The sequence below is a fragment of the Mirounga angustirostris genome, unplaced genomic scaffold (genome assembly GCF_029215605.1).
Source record: "Mirounga angustirostris isolate CCGP_5_RB_7025 unplaced genomic scaffold, mMirAng1.0.hap1 SCAF_4, whole genome shotgun sequence".
Lineage (NCBI taxonomy): Eukaryota > Metazoa > Chordata > Mammalia > Carnivora > Phocidae > Mirounga > Mirounga angustirostris.
In genome coordinates this window covers 16,108,177-16,127,033 of record NW_026991712.1, presented here as the reverse complement: position 1 = coordinate 16,127,033, position 18,857 = coordinate 16,108,177, and the positions used below count along the sequence as shown (strand labels likewise).

Below are 18,857 nucleotides of genomic sequence, written 5' to 3'. Positions count from 1 at the left end.
ATCGCTCCTAAAATTACAGGTGAAAGTTTGTGCATCTGAGAATTTTTCTGAGGCAGATTTTCAAAAGAACCCATAATCCAAAAGATTTAAAAAATGCTGCTGTGGATGCCTGAGCTAAGGCAGATAAGATTTATGAGAACTGACTGAAATGACCACACAGAAGTGTTGAGATTGGAAGCAAATTACAGAAAAAAGGGGTCTCTAATCAGAGTGGTTAACAGTAAATGAATACAGGTGACAAGAAATTAAGAAGGCAAACCTGAAGTGAGGATTAAAATACTTGATTAAAATTAGTTTATACTCTGCTCAGAATTTCAACTGGAAAACACTGAGGAACATCTGATGGAAGAGGCAGAGAAAAAGAGTATCACCTACACTCTTAAAATGTGAGTAAATTCATGGGGTTTTCTTGTGAACTGAATTCTTTATCATTCTTGTACTTTGAACAAAATAAATGTAATTAAATCAGTGTGATTTATATATCACATCTGGTCCATAGATTCTATAGTAAATGTATGTCCTTCAGTAAGGGGGGGGAAGAACATCTACGGCTGATACCTGAATTCGCCAACCTGAGGAACAAGGAAGCTTCTGGGCATCATCTAGTAAAAACAGCTCTTCTACTTACCACTCCCCCCACACACCGGTCTCTGTTTCTTTTCATTATGTCTGTGAATTAAAAACAAACAACTGTTGGCAAACACCTTGCTTGATTTCTGTAAAATTCTTAAATCCTAAATGAGATTTCAGCTTTAACTCACCCAAAAATTCAGCATGTGAGTTCCTACAGTGAAGAAACATTGGTAATTTTGTTTGTTCTGCCAGTTCAAACTGTTTTTCAAAATATCTGTAGGACACCAAAAAAAAATTTCCTTGATAATTTTACTTTAGCGTGAGAAAAATAATTATGTTAAATATTTTTTTAAGTTAAAAAACTTTTATTATTTTGAGATTATAGAAGTATGAACTCAGACATTTAAATAACACATCTGGCTTAGCCAAAGGCTTTTTTATAACAACTTCCAGAAAAGGATACTTCATTTTCTGGGATTACAAAGTTATTTTCAAAAATGTTGGTTAGCTTTCCATTATAACTGCTAGGTAAATTAGGTAGCACTTTACTACTCATCACTTTTAGAAATAGAGAGCTATAATGTTTAAGTTTACAGTGATGGGAGCTGTTCCCTCAAATAATTACTTTTTTTAAAAAAAGATTTTATTTGAGAGAGAGACAGCTAGAGAGAGCATGGGGGGGGGTGCAGGGTAGTTAGCAGAAGCAGGGAGCCTGATGTAGGGCTCAATCCCAGAACCCTGGGATCATGACCTGAGTTGAAGGCAGACACATAACTGAATGAGCCACCCAAGTGCCCCTCAAGTAATTTTAACTAGCTTTTCCCACCAAACCCAAGCAAATGAAACAGACACCCTCCCATCACCCATGGGATCCCTTCCCTGCAGCATGTGTTGGAGGTGAAGAATACACCACCAGCTTCTTGCCCCGAGAGCTGGCTGAGCACCATCAGTGGAAGTCAGTTCGCTCCAGCAAGGGGCCAGGGAAGGCTTTATACTCAGTGTTTTCCATGTGCTGTTATATAAGAAATTACTACCACTAAACACAAGGATTTATTAAATAAATATAAGTAGCACAAAAACTGAAACACTATTTTTCAAAGATATAAAAATGATATGATAAAATGGCAGCCGTGGGGCACCTGGGTAGTTGTCGGTTAAGCGTCTGCCTTCAGCTCAGGTCGTGATCCCAGGGTCTTGGGATCGAGTCCTTCATCGGGCTCCTCGCTCAGTGGAAAGCCTGCTTCTCCCTCTCCCTCTGCCTACCACTCCCCCTGCTTGTGCTCTCTCTCCCTCTCCCCCTCTCTGTCAAATAAATAAATAAAATCTTTAAAAAAATAAAATGGCAGCTGTGAATGTTTGGAGAGTACTTTATAAAAAGGTTTTTCAAGTGCCACATACCATTATCTCATCTGATCCACAAAATAACCCTAGAATAGGATAAAAGCTGGTGTCAGGGGATGTAGGACCTCATCCAAGATCACAACACAACATGACAAACTTGGACCCAGAACTTGAGTGCTCTAATTCCAGGTCCCAGCCAAAATGACAAAGTTGTGACATTTCTAAGAAGCCTTTTCTGGTCGCACAGCATAATGACAATAGCCAGATGATATAACGGGGTGGGTGTTCCAGGTCTTCTCACTCAGCGCCGGGGCTTACTCATTCTCCACTCATGGTCATGCAGTTCAAATGAAACCAAGAGTTACAGACAGTAAGGGTCTTATTTTCCTACAGGAGTTTACCTCTTCTAGGCACCTTAATTTTAGGGAACAATTTCTCGCTGTTTAATTTAAATCTCTTGCTATATATTCCTCTATCTTGTCTCCCTGAAATACAGGACAACCATTTTCCTGGAGTACCCCTTTGTCCGCTTGAAAACGCTAAATTTTAAAATCAGAAATATAAGTGTACTTCTTAAATAGCTTTCATAATGTTGGTGGTCTTTGTCTTTATTACCCAGTGTTTAGGCTTTTAAATCACCTTTTCAGATTCTGCTGGGCTAGAATAAGCAAAAATAATTTTAGTTAACAAAGTGCTGAAATTTCAGACTGTAGGAAATAGAAATGAAATACTCAAAGAAAAGTCACTATTTCCATAACCTCTAAAGTAATTCAAATGTCAGCAATGAAATGCGCTCCAGTCATTACGTAAACTTGGCCGTGGCTCTGGCTTCTGGCTACACATCGCACTCTCCGCTTTACGGCTCCCCACTCTACACGGATCATTTCTTTCACACACAATTCTATGTGCAAAGCCACACAACCGAGCCACAGACTTACAGAATCTAATGATCCCCTTGAGAATAAGCCTATCACAGCAGGCAAAAGTAAAAATTATGAAAGTAACAGATGTTCAAGCAACGTGCCTCCGGAATTCTGCATATGAGAAAAGAAAGGTCCATGCACTCAAGCTAGCTAGGTATCTTAAGGAGGCCAATTACTCTTAATGACATAAATTGAGGATAACCAGTGCTTGACATTAAGTACCTGTTGTCTTTAAAGAGAAAAACCCACCATGGTAAATAGAAATCGCATAAGTTACAGGGCAGCAGAAACTGGCACCTATCAAGAGATTTCTCTTTTTATTTTTATTTTTTTCTTAATTCACATATGAAAAGCACTGTTGAAGTTAGATTTGCTCATTTTAGTGAAGCTGTAATTTGCTTCTGATTGTATTACTGCTTCTTCCATTTTAGGGTCAACAATAACTGAGGACAAGGGCTTGAAAAGGTCAGCTTCCGAGTAGCTGTTAGTAATTCAGACTGAGGCTACTCCCAAACGCCCAGAGCCTTACAGCACTGCACCTTAATCCACAGAGCAGGGCTGCCTCTGGACTGGCCCATGGCAAGGACAGCCTCACTTTCTCATCTCTGAGGTTCCCCAAATCCCCAGGCGGTTATTTTGAAATCTTGTCTGATGTCGGATTTCTTTTTCCAAAACAGACCTGCCCAGTATCAACATTTTAAAGCCCCAAGGAAAATCCCACAGCAAATTCCTCCAACTCAAGTGAACTAAGCACTGAACTTGCAACAAGGAAAGGGAATGTAGCACGGGGCAGAAACTGAAAATACAGCGTATGCTTCAAGGAAAACCTTTCCTTAGCAACTCCGGCTTCTTCCTTGTCTTCATGCTCTTTAAAAAATCTTTTCAAAGACCCCAAGGAAAAAGAAGAGTCTGTATTTTCCTTAGGATGGAAGTTTTGTTTTGTTTTGTTTTGTTTTTTTAAAGATTTTATTATTTGAGAGAGCGAGAATGAGAAAGAGAGCACATGAGAGGGGAGAGGGTCAGAGGGAGAAGCAGACTCCCTGCCGAACAGGGAGCCTGATGCGGGACTCGATCCAGGGACTCCAGGATCATGACCTGAGCTGAAGGCAGTCACTTAACCAACTGAGCCACCCAAGCGCCCAGGATGAAAGTATTTCTAAGACTACCCCCACAGCCACAATTTCTGGAGCATATACATGTTGCGATGGGCTTTACATACCAAGTGTTAAAAAAGGTAGGCAGTATTAGCCCCATTTTAATGATGAGGAAATGGAGATTTACAGAGACATACAGCCACCAAATGGCAGTTACGATTTAAACCCAAAGCTGTTGATTCTAAAGAGAACTACTTTGCACAGTTACATACTGCCTTTACTTACCAGTAGGTCTCAGACAGTATTTTTTAGCCACTGTGTCTACTGCCCATTAGTTCTGTCTTGCCTACTCACATCACACCATTTTCTATTTTTCTCTTCTGATACATCTTTTTCCTGACTGCATTTTTACTTAAAAAAAAAAAAGCAACAAAACATACACTGGTTAATTGTCTCAGATGGTATAAAAGAACAGCCCCCAAATTTAAATTCTTCCAAGAAAAGATCCAACAGTAAAAGCTGAATTATAAGCTTTTCAATCCATGCTGCTCTCCAGGAATCAAAAAGAGCCTTTTCCCCTTATTAAGAACTCTGTGAACATTTACGGAGTACCTGCCGTGCGCTGAGAGTACTGTGCATGGTGCTGTGGGTACGACAACATGAGTGAGGCTGGGTACGTGCCTCCGGAGAACTCCGACACTAGTCTGCTGTGGGACGGGAAGGGGTGACATAAACGTATTCCAGGACAATGTGCAAAATGCTGAAACAAGTACAGAGCACCCTGTGTGCAGGGAGGGAGCTGCACTCTGGGAGCATATGCTAGGGGAAAAGAGGGAGCATCGGCAGAAGGAGGGGGTTGTTTCCTTAACATCAATCCAAATGGGATTCCTACTGGTGTGTTTTTTTACTAAATCATTTGATGTTTTATAATTTTAAAAAAATCTCAAATTGAACTGCCCGTCTTTTCAAAATTTATACCATACTTTAGTTTGTCCTTAGCTTTATCTACTCTGGAAGAGACCTAGCTCACATCCCCTCACCTTATTAGCAAAGCCTTCCCTGACTCCCCCAGAAGGTCCTCCCCCCTGCTGTCATACATCTTTTTGTTAGCATTTTCCAAACCATTTTAATTAATTATGTCCTCTCTTGTCTATAAAGGCATCAGAACCAAGCCTATTCTTTGTATTACACTGGGGAGGCACTTGGTAATCATTCACTGAATGAATGGAGTTTAAACTCTCTAGTACAGATTAATACCTGGGCAATTGGTATCTGTGTTCAAGCATAAACTATACCCTGCTATACATACTGTTTTAAGTTCTGATCTTAAGGTGATGGTGGAAATATTCTCAGAGCAGTAATTTTTATTTCTCAATATTTTCATTAGATACAAAAGAAATCGAGTTTAAAGTATTCAGGTTGCATTTTAGAATCAGTTTGAATGCATCTGGATCAAAGTCTCATGAGGAGGGAATCCTGAGGGACTCTACCACTGCCCTTGATTGTCACACCCTACACCGTCTGTTTGCGTCATGACATTCATCTTGGCCAAAAACAGAATCTAAAGTGGAGGAATTATGATCTCTGGGCTTAACCTAAGAAACAACCTATTTTTCTATTTAAATGTGAATATGTGAACTTTTAAGGTAAGTGACCTATAAATGATATTCAAGAGATGTTAAGGATTTAGTAATCCTGCTTGGTAATCATGTGAATGTCCCTGAAAACCATAGCATCATACATCACTAAACAGCTCTGAGAGGATTTATTCTACTGTTTTATCACCTGGATAATTAATACATTGTTTTTGAAACGCAACAAAATGCTCATGTCTTAAATTAAGTCTATGACCTAATTTTTCTTTTTGGCCTATCACACTACCCACCGATATGCTGACAGGAGCTCCAACTAAAAGGTATAGGCAGTGGGTTGCAGGAAGTCTACAAGGGTTGGGAACTTTGGAATTTTCTGAGACGCCACCACTCTCCACATGGGTCCTGTGAAAAGACCCTCACATTCTAAGTTGACTATATCCAGTGCCCAGCAAGAGGAGGTTTTTCCTACTTTGATGATTGATCCTATAATTTCTTACCCTTGGCTCTTAAATCATGCCCCCAAATGAATTTAAATCATTTCACTGGAATGGTTCATGCATGAATACATTCATGAGGCAAAGAACAACGAAAGTCTCCATCACGTAAAACTCATCCCTTATTTCTACCATTAAAATTAAGTTAGATGGTTAATCGGTTAGGAACTGTATGCTTCCATCCCTTCCATTTCACTTAACTTTTGATATACAAAGGGAAAAACAAAAAATCCTGATGCTTAATCCAACTACATTCTGAACAGATAAAAGCTATTTAAAAAAAATCACTTAAGATTGTATGATAATTACGAAAGTCAAAAATTTCCTTACTTGAGCTGAGTATCTTTGGGACAGAACTGTAGTCGGTCGAAATCTTTAAAAGATAAAAAAAGAACCAGTAACAACGCATTACCGTATACAGAACAAATCACTTTCAAAGTCACTCTAACAGGGCTAGGTTGGCACTTACCCAGTCCACACTCCCCTACTGCTACAACTTTCCCCTTATTGTTTTCAGCAAGATTTAACAACTCCGTTAAGTAAAGATCAGGATCATTCTTTTCAAATTCATCACATCTTGTAGGATGACATCCAACTGTACTGAAAAACATATCTAGCACAAAATAATGTCTTAGGATTATTTTCAAAATATTTTTCATATTACATTTAATATGCAAAATGATAGAATAAGTTCAACTGGTTAATTTTTAATAGCCATAAACTATTTGAACCACAAGAATTAAGTTCAATCATATAATTTTTGGAACACCTTAACAAAGCAGGACATGAATATGAAAATTGCCATAACATATTTGTAAAAAGAATTAATTCAACTTTCCAAAGCTTGGTATTTATTGAGTCTTGTAGAATAGAAAGTGAAACAATTTCTTGGAGAATGAAATGTCATAACCTAATTATATCCTTTATATTCACTATTCACATCACTGTCTTTTTCATGTATTTAATATAACAAAATGTATTTCTTCCCCTTAAAAAGGGTGACTTAAAGAGATGGAAGGGGGATTTGTTTTTTGTTTTTTTTTTTAAGATTTTATTTACTTATTTGAGAAAAAGAAAGAGAGCACAAGGTGGGGGAGGGGCAGAGGGAGAGGGAGAAGCAGGCTCTCCACTGAGTGGGGAGCACTCCGGGCTCAATCCCAGGACCCCTAGGATCATGACCTGAGCCAAAGACAGAAGCTTAACTGACTGACCCAGACACTCTGGGATTGGTTTTTCTAATGAAAAATAAAGCTCACTTATTTGGAGACCACACCTTGACAGCTGTAATTGTATGGAACACAAATATGAAGTCAAAAAGGGCTTCTGAGGGGCGCCTGGGTGGCTCAGTCGGTTAAGCGACTGCCTTCGGCTCAGGTCATGATCCCAGGGTCTTGGGATCGAGTCCCACATCGGGCTCCCTGCTCGGCGGGAAGCCTGCTTCTCCTTCTCCTGCTCCCCCTGCTTGTGTTCCCGCTCTCGCTGTGTCTCTCTCTATCAAATAAATAAAATCTTTAAAAAAAAAAGGGCTTCTGAGTGGCCTGCACCTGAACCCACAGGAGAGGAGGGGAGCCTTCCTCAGCCTCTCCTGCAGGTGTTTACATATAAAGGAGGCAGAGGTTTTAAAGCAGTGAGGACACCGTAGGGGAGGAGGAGTGAAGAGGGCTGACAAGGAGAGCTTCAAGAACTTTTAAAAGCAGATCTCTTTGGGGATTAAAAAGTACAGAAGGCCATATTCTTATACCCCCAAAGGCATCTCGGAAGGTGACTACTTTTAATCACTAAGTGTCAGTGGATCCTGAAGAGAAGTATGCATTTTAGAAAGATTTCCATAAAAAATAACTTTTAATAAGTAAATCCGTATTTTGAAAAATAACATGGAATGCCTAATTCTTCAATGTCTAGCACAAGAAGCATGCATGCCAAAACACAAAACCAAAATAAGTTAGGTAAAGTGAATGCCAGATAAAGGAGAGGTTTTCTGTAACTAGGATTTCCTTAGGAACCAGTTACAAAACTTCATAGATTTTAAATAAAATGCAAAATGTATGAACATAAAGTGAGCCGAGAGATTATTTATTATTACTTGCATTCCTGGGGCCTTACAACAACTGTCTACGTGATAAATATTTAATAAATGACCCTTAACAGTTTAAGTTTTAAAAATGCAAATAAAAAGCAACTCACATCTAAGCACATTACAACATAAAAAATCTTACATCAGAAATATGTGAGGCTAAACTGTATACCCAGTGAACTTAATTCTCATTAACTGAAATCTTAAAATAATTGTTAAGTACAGTGAGAGAGAGGGTTTAATCACATCTGATACACCAGTGGGTACTTAGAATTCTTGCATTTTAATCATGTCCCATTGCAATCAGTCTGTTTTCCTGTTATTTCTACAGTCACAATCCATTGTATTGTACCTGAGGCCATTTTTAGAAAGATTTCTTCAAAATAATTCATATTGGGGGGAGGGGGTAAAAGTAATATGAGGATACCATTTGTTTGTGCCAAATGCAGTGCCTCTTTACTGTCCTGCAGATTTCCACCTGTAATCATAAACTGAAATAGAAAGAAATAAGCCTACTTGAATAGAGCATCAGCAACAGTTTCCCAAACATGCCTTCCTGCTGCTTTTTTTCCAGAATGCTTTTCTCTCTTTGACTGTCACACACTTACCCTTCCTTTAAAATTTGGCTGAAAGGTCATCACCTATTTAGAGTGGTCCCTGACTACCCCTCTCCATACAAGCATACATACAACACAGAATTTGTCACGCCTTCCCATTAAAATGTATTCACATGTCTGTTTTTCCTGTTAGATCAAGAGCTCCTTAAGCACAGAGATCACATTATGAAAGACCAAATAACTAAAGACTTCTAAAAAATAAATAAATAAATAAAAAATAAAGACTTCTAAATTTAGAGTTCTTTTAATCTGAGGCGCCTGGGTGGCTCAGTCGTTAAGCGTCTGCCTTCGGCTCAGGTCGTGATCCCCGGGTCCTGGGATCCAGCCCCACATCGGGCTCCCTGCTCCGTAGGAAGCCTGCTTCTCCTCTCCAACTCTCCCTGCTTGTGTTCCCTCTCTCGCTGTGTCTCTGTCAAATAAATAAATAAAAAATCTTAAAAAAAAAAAAAGAATTCTTTTAATCTAAATTGGAGATTCAGTAGTGTTTATTAATTCAACAGTTCTCCAAGTGCGGTCCCAGAACCCCTGGAGGAATGTGAGGTCAAAACTATTTTCATAATAATTCTAAGATGCTCTTTGCCTTTTTTCACTCTCACCCGGCCCCAAGTGTGCAATGAGATATTCCAGAGGCTACATGATGTGTAATATCACAACAGACTGACTGCAAAAACAGATATCCAAGTTCAGCAGTCTTCTATTAAGAGCCAGACATTCAAGAGATGTTTAAAATAAATAAGTAAATAAAACAGTTCCACTCACATCACATTTTTTTTTGTTTGGAAAATACTTATTTTTCATAAAAATATGCTACCTATGTTATATAATGGTTTACTGTTAATAGATATTTTACATTCTTCTTAGTTCTAATGTCCAATATTAGCAAATAAAACCCACATAAAGAAAAGCTCTTTGGGGTCTTCAGGAATATTGAAGAACGTGAATGGGTTTTGAGACCAATAGTTTGACCATCACTGGATTAAGGCATTTTGAATTCTTTGTAAGGAAATGCATGGCTCCTGGCAGAAAGCACATTTCTAAAGAGGCGCCCTCAGGGTCCACCGGCGGTCAGAACGACTGTATTAAAGGGACCGGCTACTGAGGCAGTGCTGAAGTGTGTGCCCTTCTAAAGAAGGGACTTACTAAGCACACTGATGTAGATTTTTTTAAGCATCTCACTCCAAGCGCCTCACTGAGCCAAAATCAAGAATTCCTTCTAGGCACGCGCCTAAAGAGAAAACACACAAAACACAGGAGGAAGTGCAAATGATGAACAGATGTTTTCATATAGCAACCTAAACTTCTAATATAATAGGCACTGAGAACCTAATTCAGGGAACGCACAGCCATTATTAAATCCTCAACTGCTTGTAAAACACAGGGTATAATATCTTAACAAAAATATTCGGAGAACTTGACTGTTTACTAACACTACCTAATTCTTTAATACAAGACCAGGTGCCCAGATCTAGTATTTCTATTCTGTAAAATAGTTTCTATTCAAGTCTCTCTTTTATCTATTATAACTTTCCCAAATAGATGAAAAAGCAAGGACAAGACCAGAGAACGTAATTTCCTCTCGCAGGTCACAATGATATCAGGATCATGGTGCCTTCCACCAGAAACCTGATAGAATAAAGGGTGTTTACGCAGGTACAATACCAAGTGCTTTCCACTCCAGCTTTATTTAACTCTCACAACAACTCCCTTAATTAGGCATTATTATCATTCTCGAATTACAGATGTGAAAACTGAAGCCTAGAGAGAGAAGCGCCCATGTTACGAAGCTTTGAAGAATGAAGCTGGGGCTGGAACCCAGCGGTGTGAGGCCATAACTGTGCTTTTCATCACTACAACTTAACTGCAAGACACTAAGTTAGATTCCAACTAGGAACCACGACTGAGTAAATTCCATTTCTGTCATTCTTACATCGGTGTGTGTACGCTTCCAAATGTTAGATTAAACTACTCACAGCTGACACATGAAAATTTAGGAGCTTGGTATTTCAGAGTCTGCAGAAAAGCATTTTATAAAGTGATTTACCAAGCAGAGAATGACTGCATAATGAGAAGTGAATGCTGTAACTTTTATCCTTTCTTATTACTTGTGAGCAGTGACTCTACAGTGTAGAGCTGGGACTGCGGATCTCAGGAGCCAGCAGGGTCCTCTCTTACAACGGAAGTAATTCAACCAGAAGCCGCAGCTACCAAGTCTCTGGACACCACACTGGGAAACTTAACTTTATGTGTGCATATGTGGGTTACCTTGATATTTTTTAAAAATACTAATTAAAAAGAAGTATCTATTCAAAGAATTTGACACAGAGCTACTGTTCATTTGCTTAGAACTCTCTAAAAAGCAGAATTTTCCTGATAATCAAATTAGTACTATAAAAATTAAAGTGTTTTCTCAGTTATTTGAAAAGGTATATCCATACACAGATACAAGTCTTTCTGATGACCAATGAATTCTAACAAAAGACCACTGAATTCTAACAAATGCTAAGTTATGTTACAAAATTTATTTTTAAGAGTTGCATCTTGAGAAGCCTGGTAATTCAGATAGGTTGTAAAAATTTTTTTTCAAAGAGACTTTGCCATTTACCACATTTCTGCTCACATAAAGAACTATCCAAGCATGAGGTCTGTTTCACTTAAGTTTGGTATTTTACTTCATTTACTTGCTAATATTACTTGTTGACAATACATATCCCAAAATGCCAAGTGTGGCATTAGCTCTTTCTCTTCTATTCTACAGTATCTTAACCAAAATTTAATTTTTAAGAAAACTTAACAAAAATTTACCTTTTTAACACCAATCCGGACAGCTCTCTCTATTACATCTTGTAAGTCATCTGTAAAAAGCAAACCCCACATTAAGAAAACTTGTTATAAAAAATTTCACTTATCCCTTCTTGAAAGAAAAATACATAGAAACAATTATATTTACCAAATCAATAGTTTGATGAGTACTTATAATAATCAGCAATCACCCGAGGGAAAAAAAAAAAGAAATCCATATGAGGCAAACTAGATGACTAGTTATCCATTTAATTATATTTTATTCTGTTGACCAAAAGGGAGAAAAGTGACAAAAATCAGGGGGTTCCAACAAAACGTGAATTTGCTCACTACAATTTAAATTACTTGCCTTAAGTTTGAAACTTGTTGGTACTGTATTTTTTTAAATAAAAATGAAACAATCATTAAAATTGTTATTTTTACTAGGGCTTTTCAAAATGTATCTGTAATGCCTCCCAAAACATGATAAAACATCTCTTTGTAAATTGCAGTTAATGCTGTATTTCTATAATTCCCATTCCCACAGAGGAAGGATAATTTTTATTTTCTCTGACAGTTCTTTGCTCTTCCCCCAAAGTTTCTTGTTAAGTAACAACCTTTTCTGGGGAGATCAATAGAAAGCTAAGCTTTAAGAGGCCTGAGGTAAATGGAACAGCAAAATCAAACAATTCTATCATAAAAACCCACTTATTAATTTCATATTTAATTATCACAGGAAATTTAGTTAGAATTCATTTCTAGAGTAGCAATAAAATTTTAGACAAAAACTATCAATTTAGTGAACTTCTAACAACTAGTTTCACTAAATATTATAAACCAGAGTGCTACTGATATTGATGATAATAAAGCTTATTTCACACACACACACGTAAGGGTCACAAAGCATGAAATCTAGGAAGTGCTACAACAGCAAGACAATCAGAATATAATTTATTCAATCATCTGCAGTACCTAACATCTTATAAAACAAAGACATTATCAAAACTTCTAAATGCAGTAGAAAAGGTAAGTTTTGAGGTAAGGCTTATGAAAGCTAATATTTAACTTTCTTCTTTCAAGTGGCATGTCACATTCCCAGTATTTAGAGAAGCTTTCACTTAGTATCACCTAGAAGCACAAGTGAAATTGGCTCTAACTTAATTGTTGAAAGAAATGTGTAATTCCTCTTCACCCAGACCACAAACCCAAATTTTCCTGTTTGCATTTACATAACAAATACAGTAATTTTCTAAGGCAATATTCATAAACCAGTTTATTGGAGAAATTCTCCTTTCAAAAACGTGTTGTCACCATCATTTCCTGCTTCCTCACCTCAGATGACAAAATACACGAATGATCTTGATATGATAAATAGAAGCCATTTTGCTTTTGGCTAAGCTTTCCATCAATCTTTGAGAAACTACTGTGTATTCCCACCTACACCGCAGGGATCTGGGCTCTAGCAGGACTTGGAAGAAAGGGGGGAAGGCAAGACAGGGAAGCTGGAGAGCAGCGCGCCCACTCCTTAACCACATTACCACTTTGTCACCCAGGTGAAAACATTTCCAAAAGACTAGGTATTACAGTGATGTTCAACTGAATGTGATTTTGATGTTCAACTGCATGTGATTTTTAAATTATGTGCCCTCATGTTCAATTGCTTAAAAGACTAATTAAACATCAACCATTGTTTGGCTTTTATGCATTTCTATATTCGAAATTATAAACTTCCTCAGAGAAGGAGGCCTTGGTAACACTGTTATTACAGGTGCTTTATAAATGCTCATGGTTGTGATTTACCCATGTAGCGTATGTATATTTCACTTGGTTTACAGTTTTAAACTATATGCATCCAAGATGCATAATAAATCCTTTTAATATTTCAATTGTAAAGTGGGTTATGCTTCTCATGATCTCCTTGAGGCAGAAAACTTGTCTTCATAGAGAAACTTTTTTTTTTTTTTTTAAGATTTTATTTATTGACAGAGATACAGCGAGAGAGGGAACACAAGCAGGGGGAGTGGGGGAGGGAGAAGCAGGCTTCCCGCGGAGCAGGGAGCCCGATGCGGGGCTCGATCCCAGGACCCTGGGATCATGACCCGAGCCGAAGGCAGACGCTTAACACTGAGCCACCCAGGTGCCCCTAGAGAAACTATCTTAATAAAAGAAACATTTACCTTGATGCTTCTGAACTCCCCTATAAATTCCTCTGAACATAGGATCTGTCAAGTTGATACCAATATCTGTGGAAAGCAAAAATAATTATTAAGAGCTTCTATTTTAAACTTCTATGTTAAATAGAAGTTCCTGTTATGAAATTTTTCATTCACTCAAAGTCTACAACTGACCACTTGTCAGTTACTGTGCTAGACACCTGGGACACAAAGAGGAGTAAGAATTCTAGCTCGCAAGAAACTCACTGCAGAATTGGAAAGGCAGATACATCAACAGTTAAGAAATAATTCTAAAGTAGACACTGACACTGTGGGACACAGATGAGGAACACCCAACCTAGTCTGGTAGATGGCCCAGAAGTTTCCAGAAAGAATGGATCCCTGAACTGAATCTTAAAGGGTAAGTTAGAGTTACCCAGAGGACGAGGGGAAAATTGCAGAGAGCGGAAGCGGGAGCGGTGCGTCTGGGGTGTGGAAGAGCAGTGACTGTGGCGAGGTACAGGCTGTTCGGCTGGAGAGAAATGTAGGGAAGTGAGTGGCCAGAAAAGTCCAGACTCAGCTATGTTACAGACATTGGTCTGTCTTTAAAACACCAGATGCAATCAGAAGCACAGATGGCTTTTAAGCAGAGGCGTTAAGGTTTGTCTTCTGGACATCTCATTCTGGCGTCTTTGCAGAAGGTAGGATTTGAAGGGGGCAAATGGAGTCCGCAGATCTCATTTGGAAACAGACAAGAGCTCATATTTACAATGAGGAGAACCTGAACTGGGTTAATGTAAGGAGAGATGCAGAGAGCAGAATAAATTATTTCTTTATTCACCAAATACTATGAAGACCAAGCCTGTGTCCTTACTATGTAAGGAGTTAGGGGATACAGAAGGGAGTAAGACCCAACACTTGGTCTCTGCCCTCCAGGAATTCATGGTCTCTATGGGAACTACAAATATACTTGGTGATATAATATGTTAGACTAAGCAACACAAGGCAAGAATGTTTTTCTTTATTGCTATATTCCTAAAACCTAACATAATGGTTGCCCCATAGTAGGAGCTCTATACATGCTAAGTCTATAATTACTATGTGCTTGGGAGCACAAAGGGGGCATTAACAGTTTTAGCAAACATGACGAGAAAAGCCTCCCAGCAGAGCTGGATCTTGAACAAAGCTAAAGCTTACAAGATGACAAAAGGAAAGGGCATTCTACAACATGGACGCGTGCAGGCACCGACAGTATCTGGAAGACGAGAAGAAAGAAATTCATTGTGCCTACACAGCAGTGGTCCTCAGTGGAGCGCAATTCTGCAGCCCCTCTCTCCTAACCTCCCCCCTTGGACAGCATTTAGCAATGTCCATGTTCATTTCTAGTTGGCGCAACTGAGGGGAGTTACTGGCATCCAGGCTTGAGGCCATGGATGCTGCTAAATATCTTATAATGAACAGGATAACTTCCCGCAAGAAGGGATTATCTGACCGCCAACATCAAGGGCCATTCTTGATAAATCCTGCTGCAGAGTACAAGGGGAATAACAGGATGTGAAGTCAGACTGTACTGGCCATGGGCAATTAATAATACCTTCCTTATGGGGCACCTGGGAGGCTCAGCCAGTTGGGCGTCTGCCATCGGCTCCAGGCGAGATCCCAGGGTCCTGGGATCGAGCCCCGCATTGGGCTCCCTGCTCAGCGGGGCGTCTGTTTCTCCCGCTCCCTCCGCCTCTCCCCCCACTTGTGCTCTTGCTCGCTCTCAAAATCTTTTTAAAAAATAATAATACCTTCCTTATTTAAAATACACACCCTTTAGCATTTAGCACCAGGAGAATCTCCAAGTTCATGATGGTTGGGGGCACTTGCCTTCCTACAAACCCTTACATTATTTCTGCTTACTTTCAGCTTCCTCTTGGTAATGTTCTCACCCTGATTTCTGGCCCTGAGTAAGTTGTGCTGCTTCCACATGAAGACAGACTTGAGGTGATGGATGGGAGTTTGGACGATCTAAGGGATGCTGGAGAGAGTAGTCCAGACATTTGGAAAAACAAAAGAAGGGCACAATGCAGAAAACTTGAAAGATATTTCAGCAACAGTATATATGTCAATAGAGGGCAGGAGATGAATTCATACCGGTACCCTTTAAAGGATTATTAACACACAAACACTAACCACAGTAAATACAATATAGGGGTTCAATGGAATGGCCCAGATCACAAGAATTCAGCATCAATTTTTTTTTTTTTTTTTAATTAAGGAAAGGAAACTAGATAGGGCAGAGGACAGACTGAGAAAGGGAGCCCAGGGAAGACAGGAGAGGCTTTTCTGCCTCGAAGAATCCTTCAGAGAGCTCCATCTACAATCACCCACCATGGACGATGGTTAGGAGCACAGACTTGGTCTGTATTTCTTCTACTCATTTCCCCTTTGTGCAGCAAAGAGATTAGTATTTTTCCAAAGCAATCTTTTTACTAGAAAACAAAGTGAAAAACAAAGGAAACAAAAGCAAGCAAATTTACCAAGTAAACTTTATGATACTTATTTTAAAAGCAACGGAGGGGTGCCTGGGTGGCTCAGTCAGTTAAGCATCCAACTTTTTAAAGATTTTATTTATATATTTAAGAGAGAGAGAGAGCAAGTGAGCGTGCATGAGCAGAAGGAGGGGCAGAGGGAGAGGGAGAAGCAGACTGCCGCTGAGCAGGGAGCCCGACTTGGGCCTCAATCTTAGGACCCCGAGATCATGACCTGAGCTGAAGGCAGACGCTTAACTGACTGAGCCACCCAGGTACCCCAGGTGTCCAACTCTTGATTTTGGCTCAGGTCATGGTCTTGGGCCTGAGATCAGCCCCTCATCAGGCTCTACACTCATTACAGAGTCCGCTTGTCCCTGTCCCTCTCCCTCCCCACTGCCCAGCCCCGGCTTGCACTCACTCTCTAAAACAAATAAAATCTTTAAAAAATAATTTTAAAAAGGCAAATTGAAGATTAACTTGGGGGCTCAGTTTCTGAAGCCTTCCCATGTCCTTGTCTCAACTTGCCTCACTGGACTGGATGCTAAATTGTTCTTCAGCACTTTATGCTGAGGCAGATATGGTTGAAGCCAATTCAAGGTGATACACTACCTCTTAGAACCCACTTCTAGTTGTGGGTCAGTCTTTCAGGCCCTAAGTCGCAGTGTAGTTCAAAAATCTGTATTCAGCTTTGGACCCAGGTGAGCCTTGGGCTTTAGGATATCCTACCCTGGCTCAGCCACCAATTTCTTCCCTCTGCTGCAAGAAATCTCTCCTGACTTACAGCCCTTGGCGCTTTTCTTTCTGACATATGGTTTGCTTGAAGTGTATTCCTTAGCCAGTTATTAGAGCTGTTTTCTACCTTGAATAGAATGCTTAGTCAGGTTTGGTGAAGGGGGTCAGAACATACCACCCCAAAATATGCCACTTTGGCATCCCAGTTATTTTGAGCTGAATGCACTGGAGAAAGAGCAGATGTAGGCAAGGCTCTCTGGTCTCCCTGCTTTGTAATGAAAAGGAGGTCATAAAATTTCCCATGAGAGAGATCCCCTCTCTATATCAAGAACAGAAGAATATTGTTATCACTGTAATACTGTTATCACCAGTCTGGGAGTCAAAGTCAAAATGAATCTGTACAAACAGACCCAAATAACCCTCATCATCTCCCATTAGTTTCCCCATACATATCCTCGTCATGGTCCCACAACTCAGACAGTTTAAGCCCTTTTATCACATTGCCCCTTATGCTTTTTGGCCTAATGGCTTCTTTGGGGCTTCATTTTCCTTCTGAAGACTCCCAGATACACAAAAAAATGTCTATGCTTTTCTCCTGTTAATGTCTTATGTCAGTTTAATTCTTCAACCAGCCACAGAACCTAACAGGGTAGGAGGAAGCTTTTCCTCCTCTACAGGGCAAATACATTCTTTTCCTTGACGCAGTCACTTAGGTTCTCTAAGAACTTCTCGTCCCTTATACTGGCTGACCTCTGGGCCTCCCACTCCCCATCTACCTACCCACCGGCAAACCCCTGCAGGGTGGTTAAGATAATTAAGAGGTCAGTATGGAGGGGGTCAAAGAAAAGTTCAACTCGATCACCAGAAAGTGTAAATTTGTGAGCAAGTACCAAGAAATCCAATGAAATGGAGGAACTGCAGTTATGGAAAAAGAATGGGCTCAGAAGTCAGATTTTGAATTCGACAAATAAACAATGATGTTGGGCAAATCAGTGGGCCTTCTGGGCCTCAGTTTCCCCACTAATAGGGCATAACATTTCTCCTTCCAGGGATGAAATGTGGCTCAAACTGGAAAATGAATGTGAAAGCATTTTGCAAATTAAAAGCCTTATAAAATGTACTTACTATTATTGCTGAGCACAGTATACATTCTGTAACATGCCAGTAACACATGGAATTTTAGTCAACATTAGCTACCCTGCCATACCACCTCCGGTGGTTAACACTCTCAATTCATTATTCAATAGCCAAAGTGAGCCCATCTTTTTATACCTAATTCATGATGCAACTACGAAAATAAAGCCACTCAAAATCCTACTTATTTAAATTGTTCAGAATGCCCTAATTTAGTATAAGAGATACTATCTTTTCAATTAAAAAGTTGCTATCACAGGGGCACCTGGGTGGCTCAGTCAGTTAAGCATCTGACTCTTGGTTTTGGCTCAGGTCATGATCTCAGGGTGGTGAGATCGAGCCCCATGTCGGGTTCTGTGCTCAGTGCAAAGTCGGCTTAAGATTCTCTCTTTCCCTCTCTCTCCCCCTCTGCCCCTCTGCCAGCTCAAGAGGGCTCGCTCAAATAAAATTTTTTTATATATTTTTTAATTTTATTTTATTATGTTGTGTTAATCACCATACATTACATCATTAGTTTTTGATGTAGTGTTCAAATAAAATCTTAAAAAAAAAAGTTCCTATCACAAGGATGTGTTGTCAACAAACTCAAAAAAAGTGAACAAATAGTATATGAGAACCAATTTCTAGCTTGAAATAGCTTGAAAAACTAAGACAGATGGGGTGAGAGCATGATAGGAAGAAAGACAATGTAGAAAATGACTACCGCTGATGGGGGAAATTGAGGGAGTCATACATTTAATGGCACGTCGTCATCTTGTAAGGATCAGTGATGTTTCTTTTCCATTAATCTTTTTTAACTGGCTGGCTTTAAAAGCAGTAACTGCTTTACTGTT

The 18,857-nt window shown here is 39.4% G+C and overlaps 2 protein-coding genes across 12 annotated transcripts in view; one reads left to right on the top strand and one right to left on the bottom strand.

The window, feature by feature from the left end:
- RNF139 (ring finger protein 139) overlaps window positions 1-11,023 on the top strand; it is a 45,106-nt gene extending 34,083 nt beyond the window's left edge. Inside the window, exons 2-3 of one of the 2 annotated variants that reach the window (XM_045895913.3) lie at window positions 311-386; window positions 10,451-11,023. In XM_045895913.3, the coding sequence (XP_045751869.1) occupies window positions 311-386; window positions 10,451-10,463 (89 nt within the window). In that variant the 3' untranslated portion in view covers window positions 10,464-11,023. The remainder of the gene's footprint in view (window positions 1-310; window positions 387-10,450) is intronic. The other variant, XM_045895912.3, reaches the window with a different exon arrangement.
- TATDN1 (TatD DNase domain containing 1) overlaps window positions 1-18,857 on the bottom strand; it is a 42,810-nt gene that overhangs the window by 18,957 nt on the left and 4,996 nt on the right. For 2 of the 10 annotated variants that reach the window (XR_010410517.1, XM_045895915.2), the window contains exons 2-8: window positions 13,667-13,732; window positions 11,514-11,563; window positions 8,522-8,585; window positions 6,490-6,633; window positions 6,351-6,393; window positions 762-847; window positions 629-669 (exon numbers count right to left, since the gene is read on the bottom strand). Coding sequence is in view for 9 of the 10 variants with exons in the window: in XM_045895915.2 (XP_045751871.1) it covers window positions 629-669; window positions 762-847; window positions 6,351-6,393; window positions 6,490-6,633; window positions 8,522-8,585; window positions 11,514-11,563; window positions 13,667-13,732 (494 nt within the window). In the remaining variant the exon portion in view is untranslated. Of the gene's footprint in view, window positions 1-628; window positions 670-761; window positions 848-1,971; window positions 2,001-4,216; window positions 4,343-6,350; window positions 6,394-6,489; window positions 6,634-8,521; window positions 9,145-11,513; window positions 11,564-13,666; window positions 13,734-18,857 lie in introns of those variants that run through there. The other 8 variants (XM_064587900.1, XM_064587901.1, XM_064587899.1 and 5 more) reach the window with 8 other exon arrangements.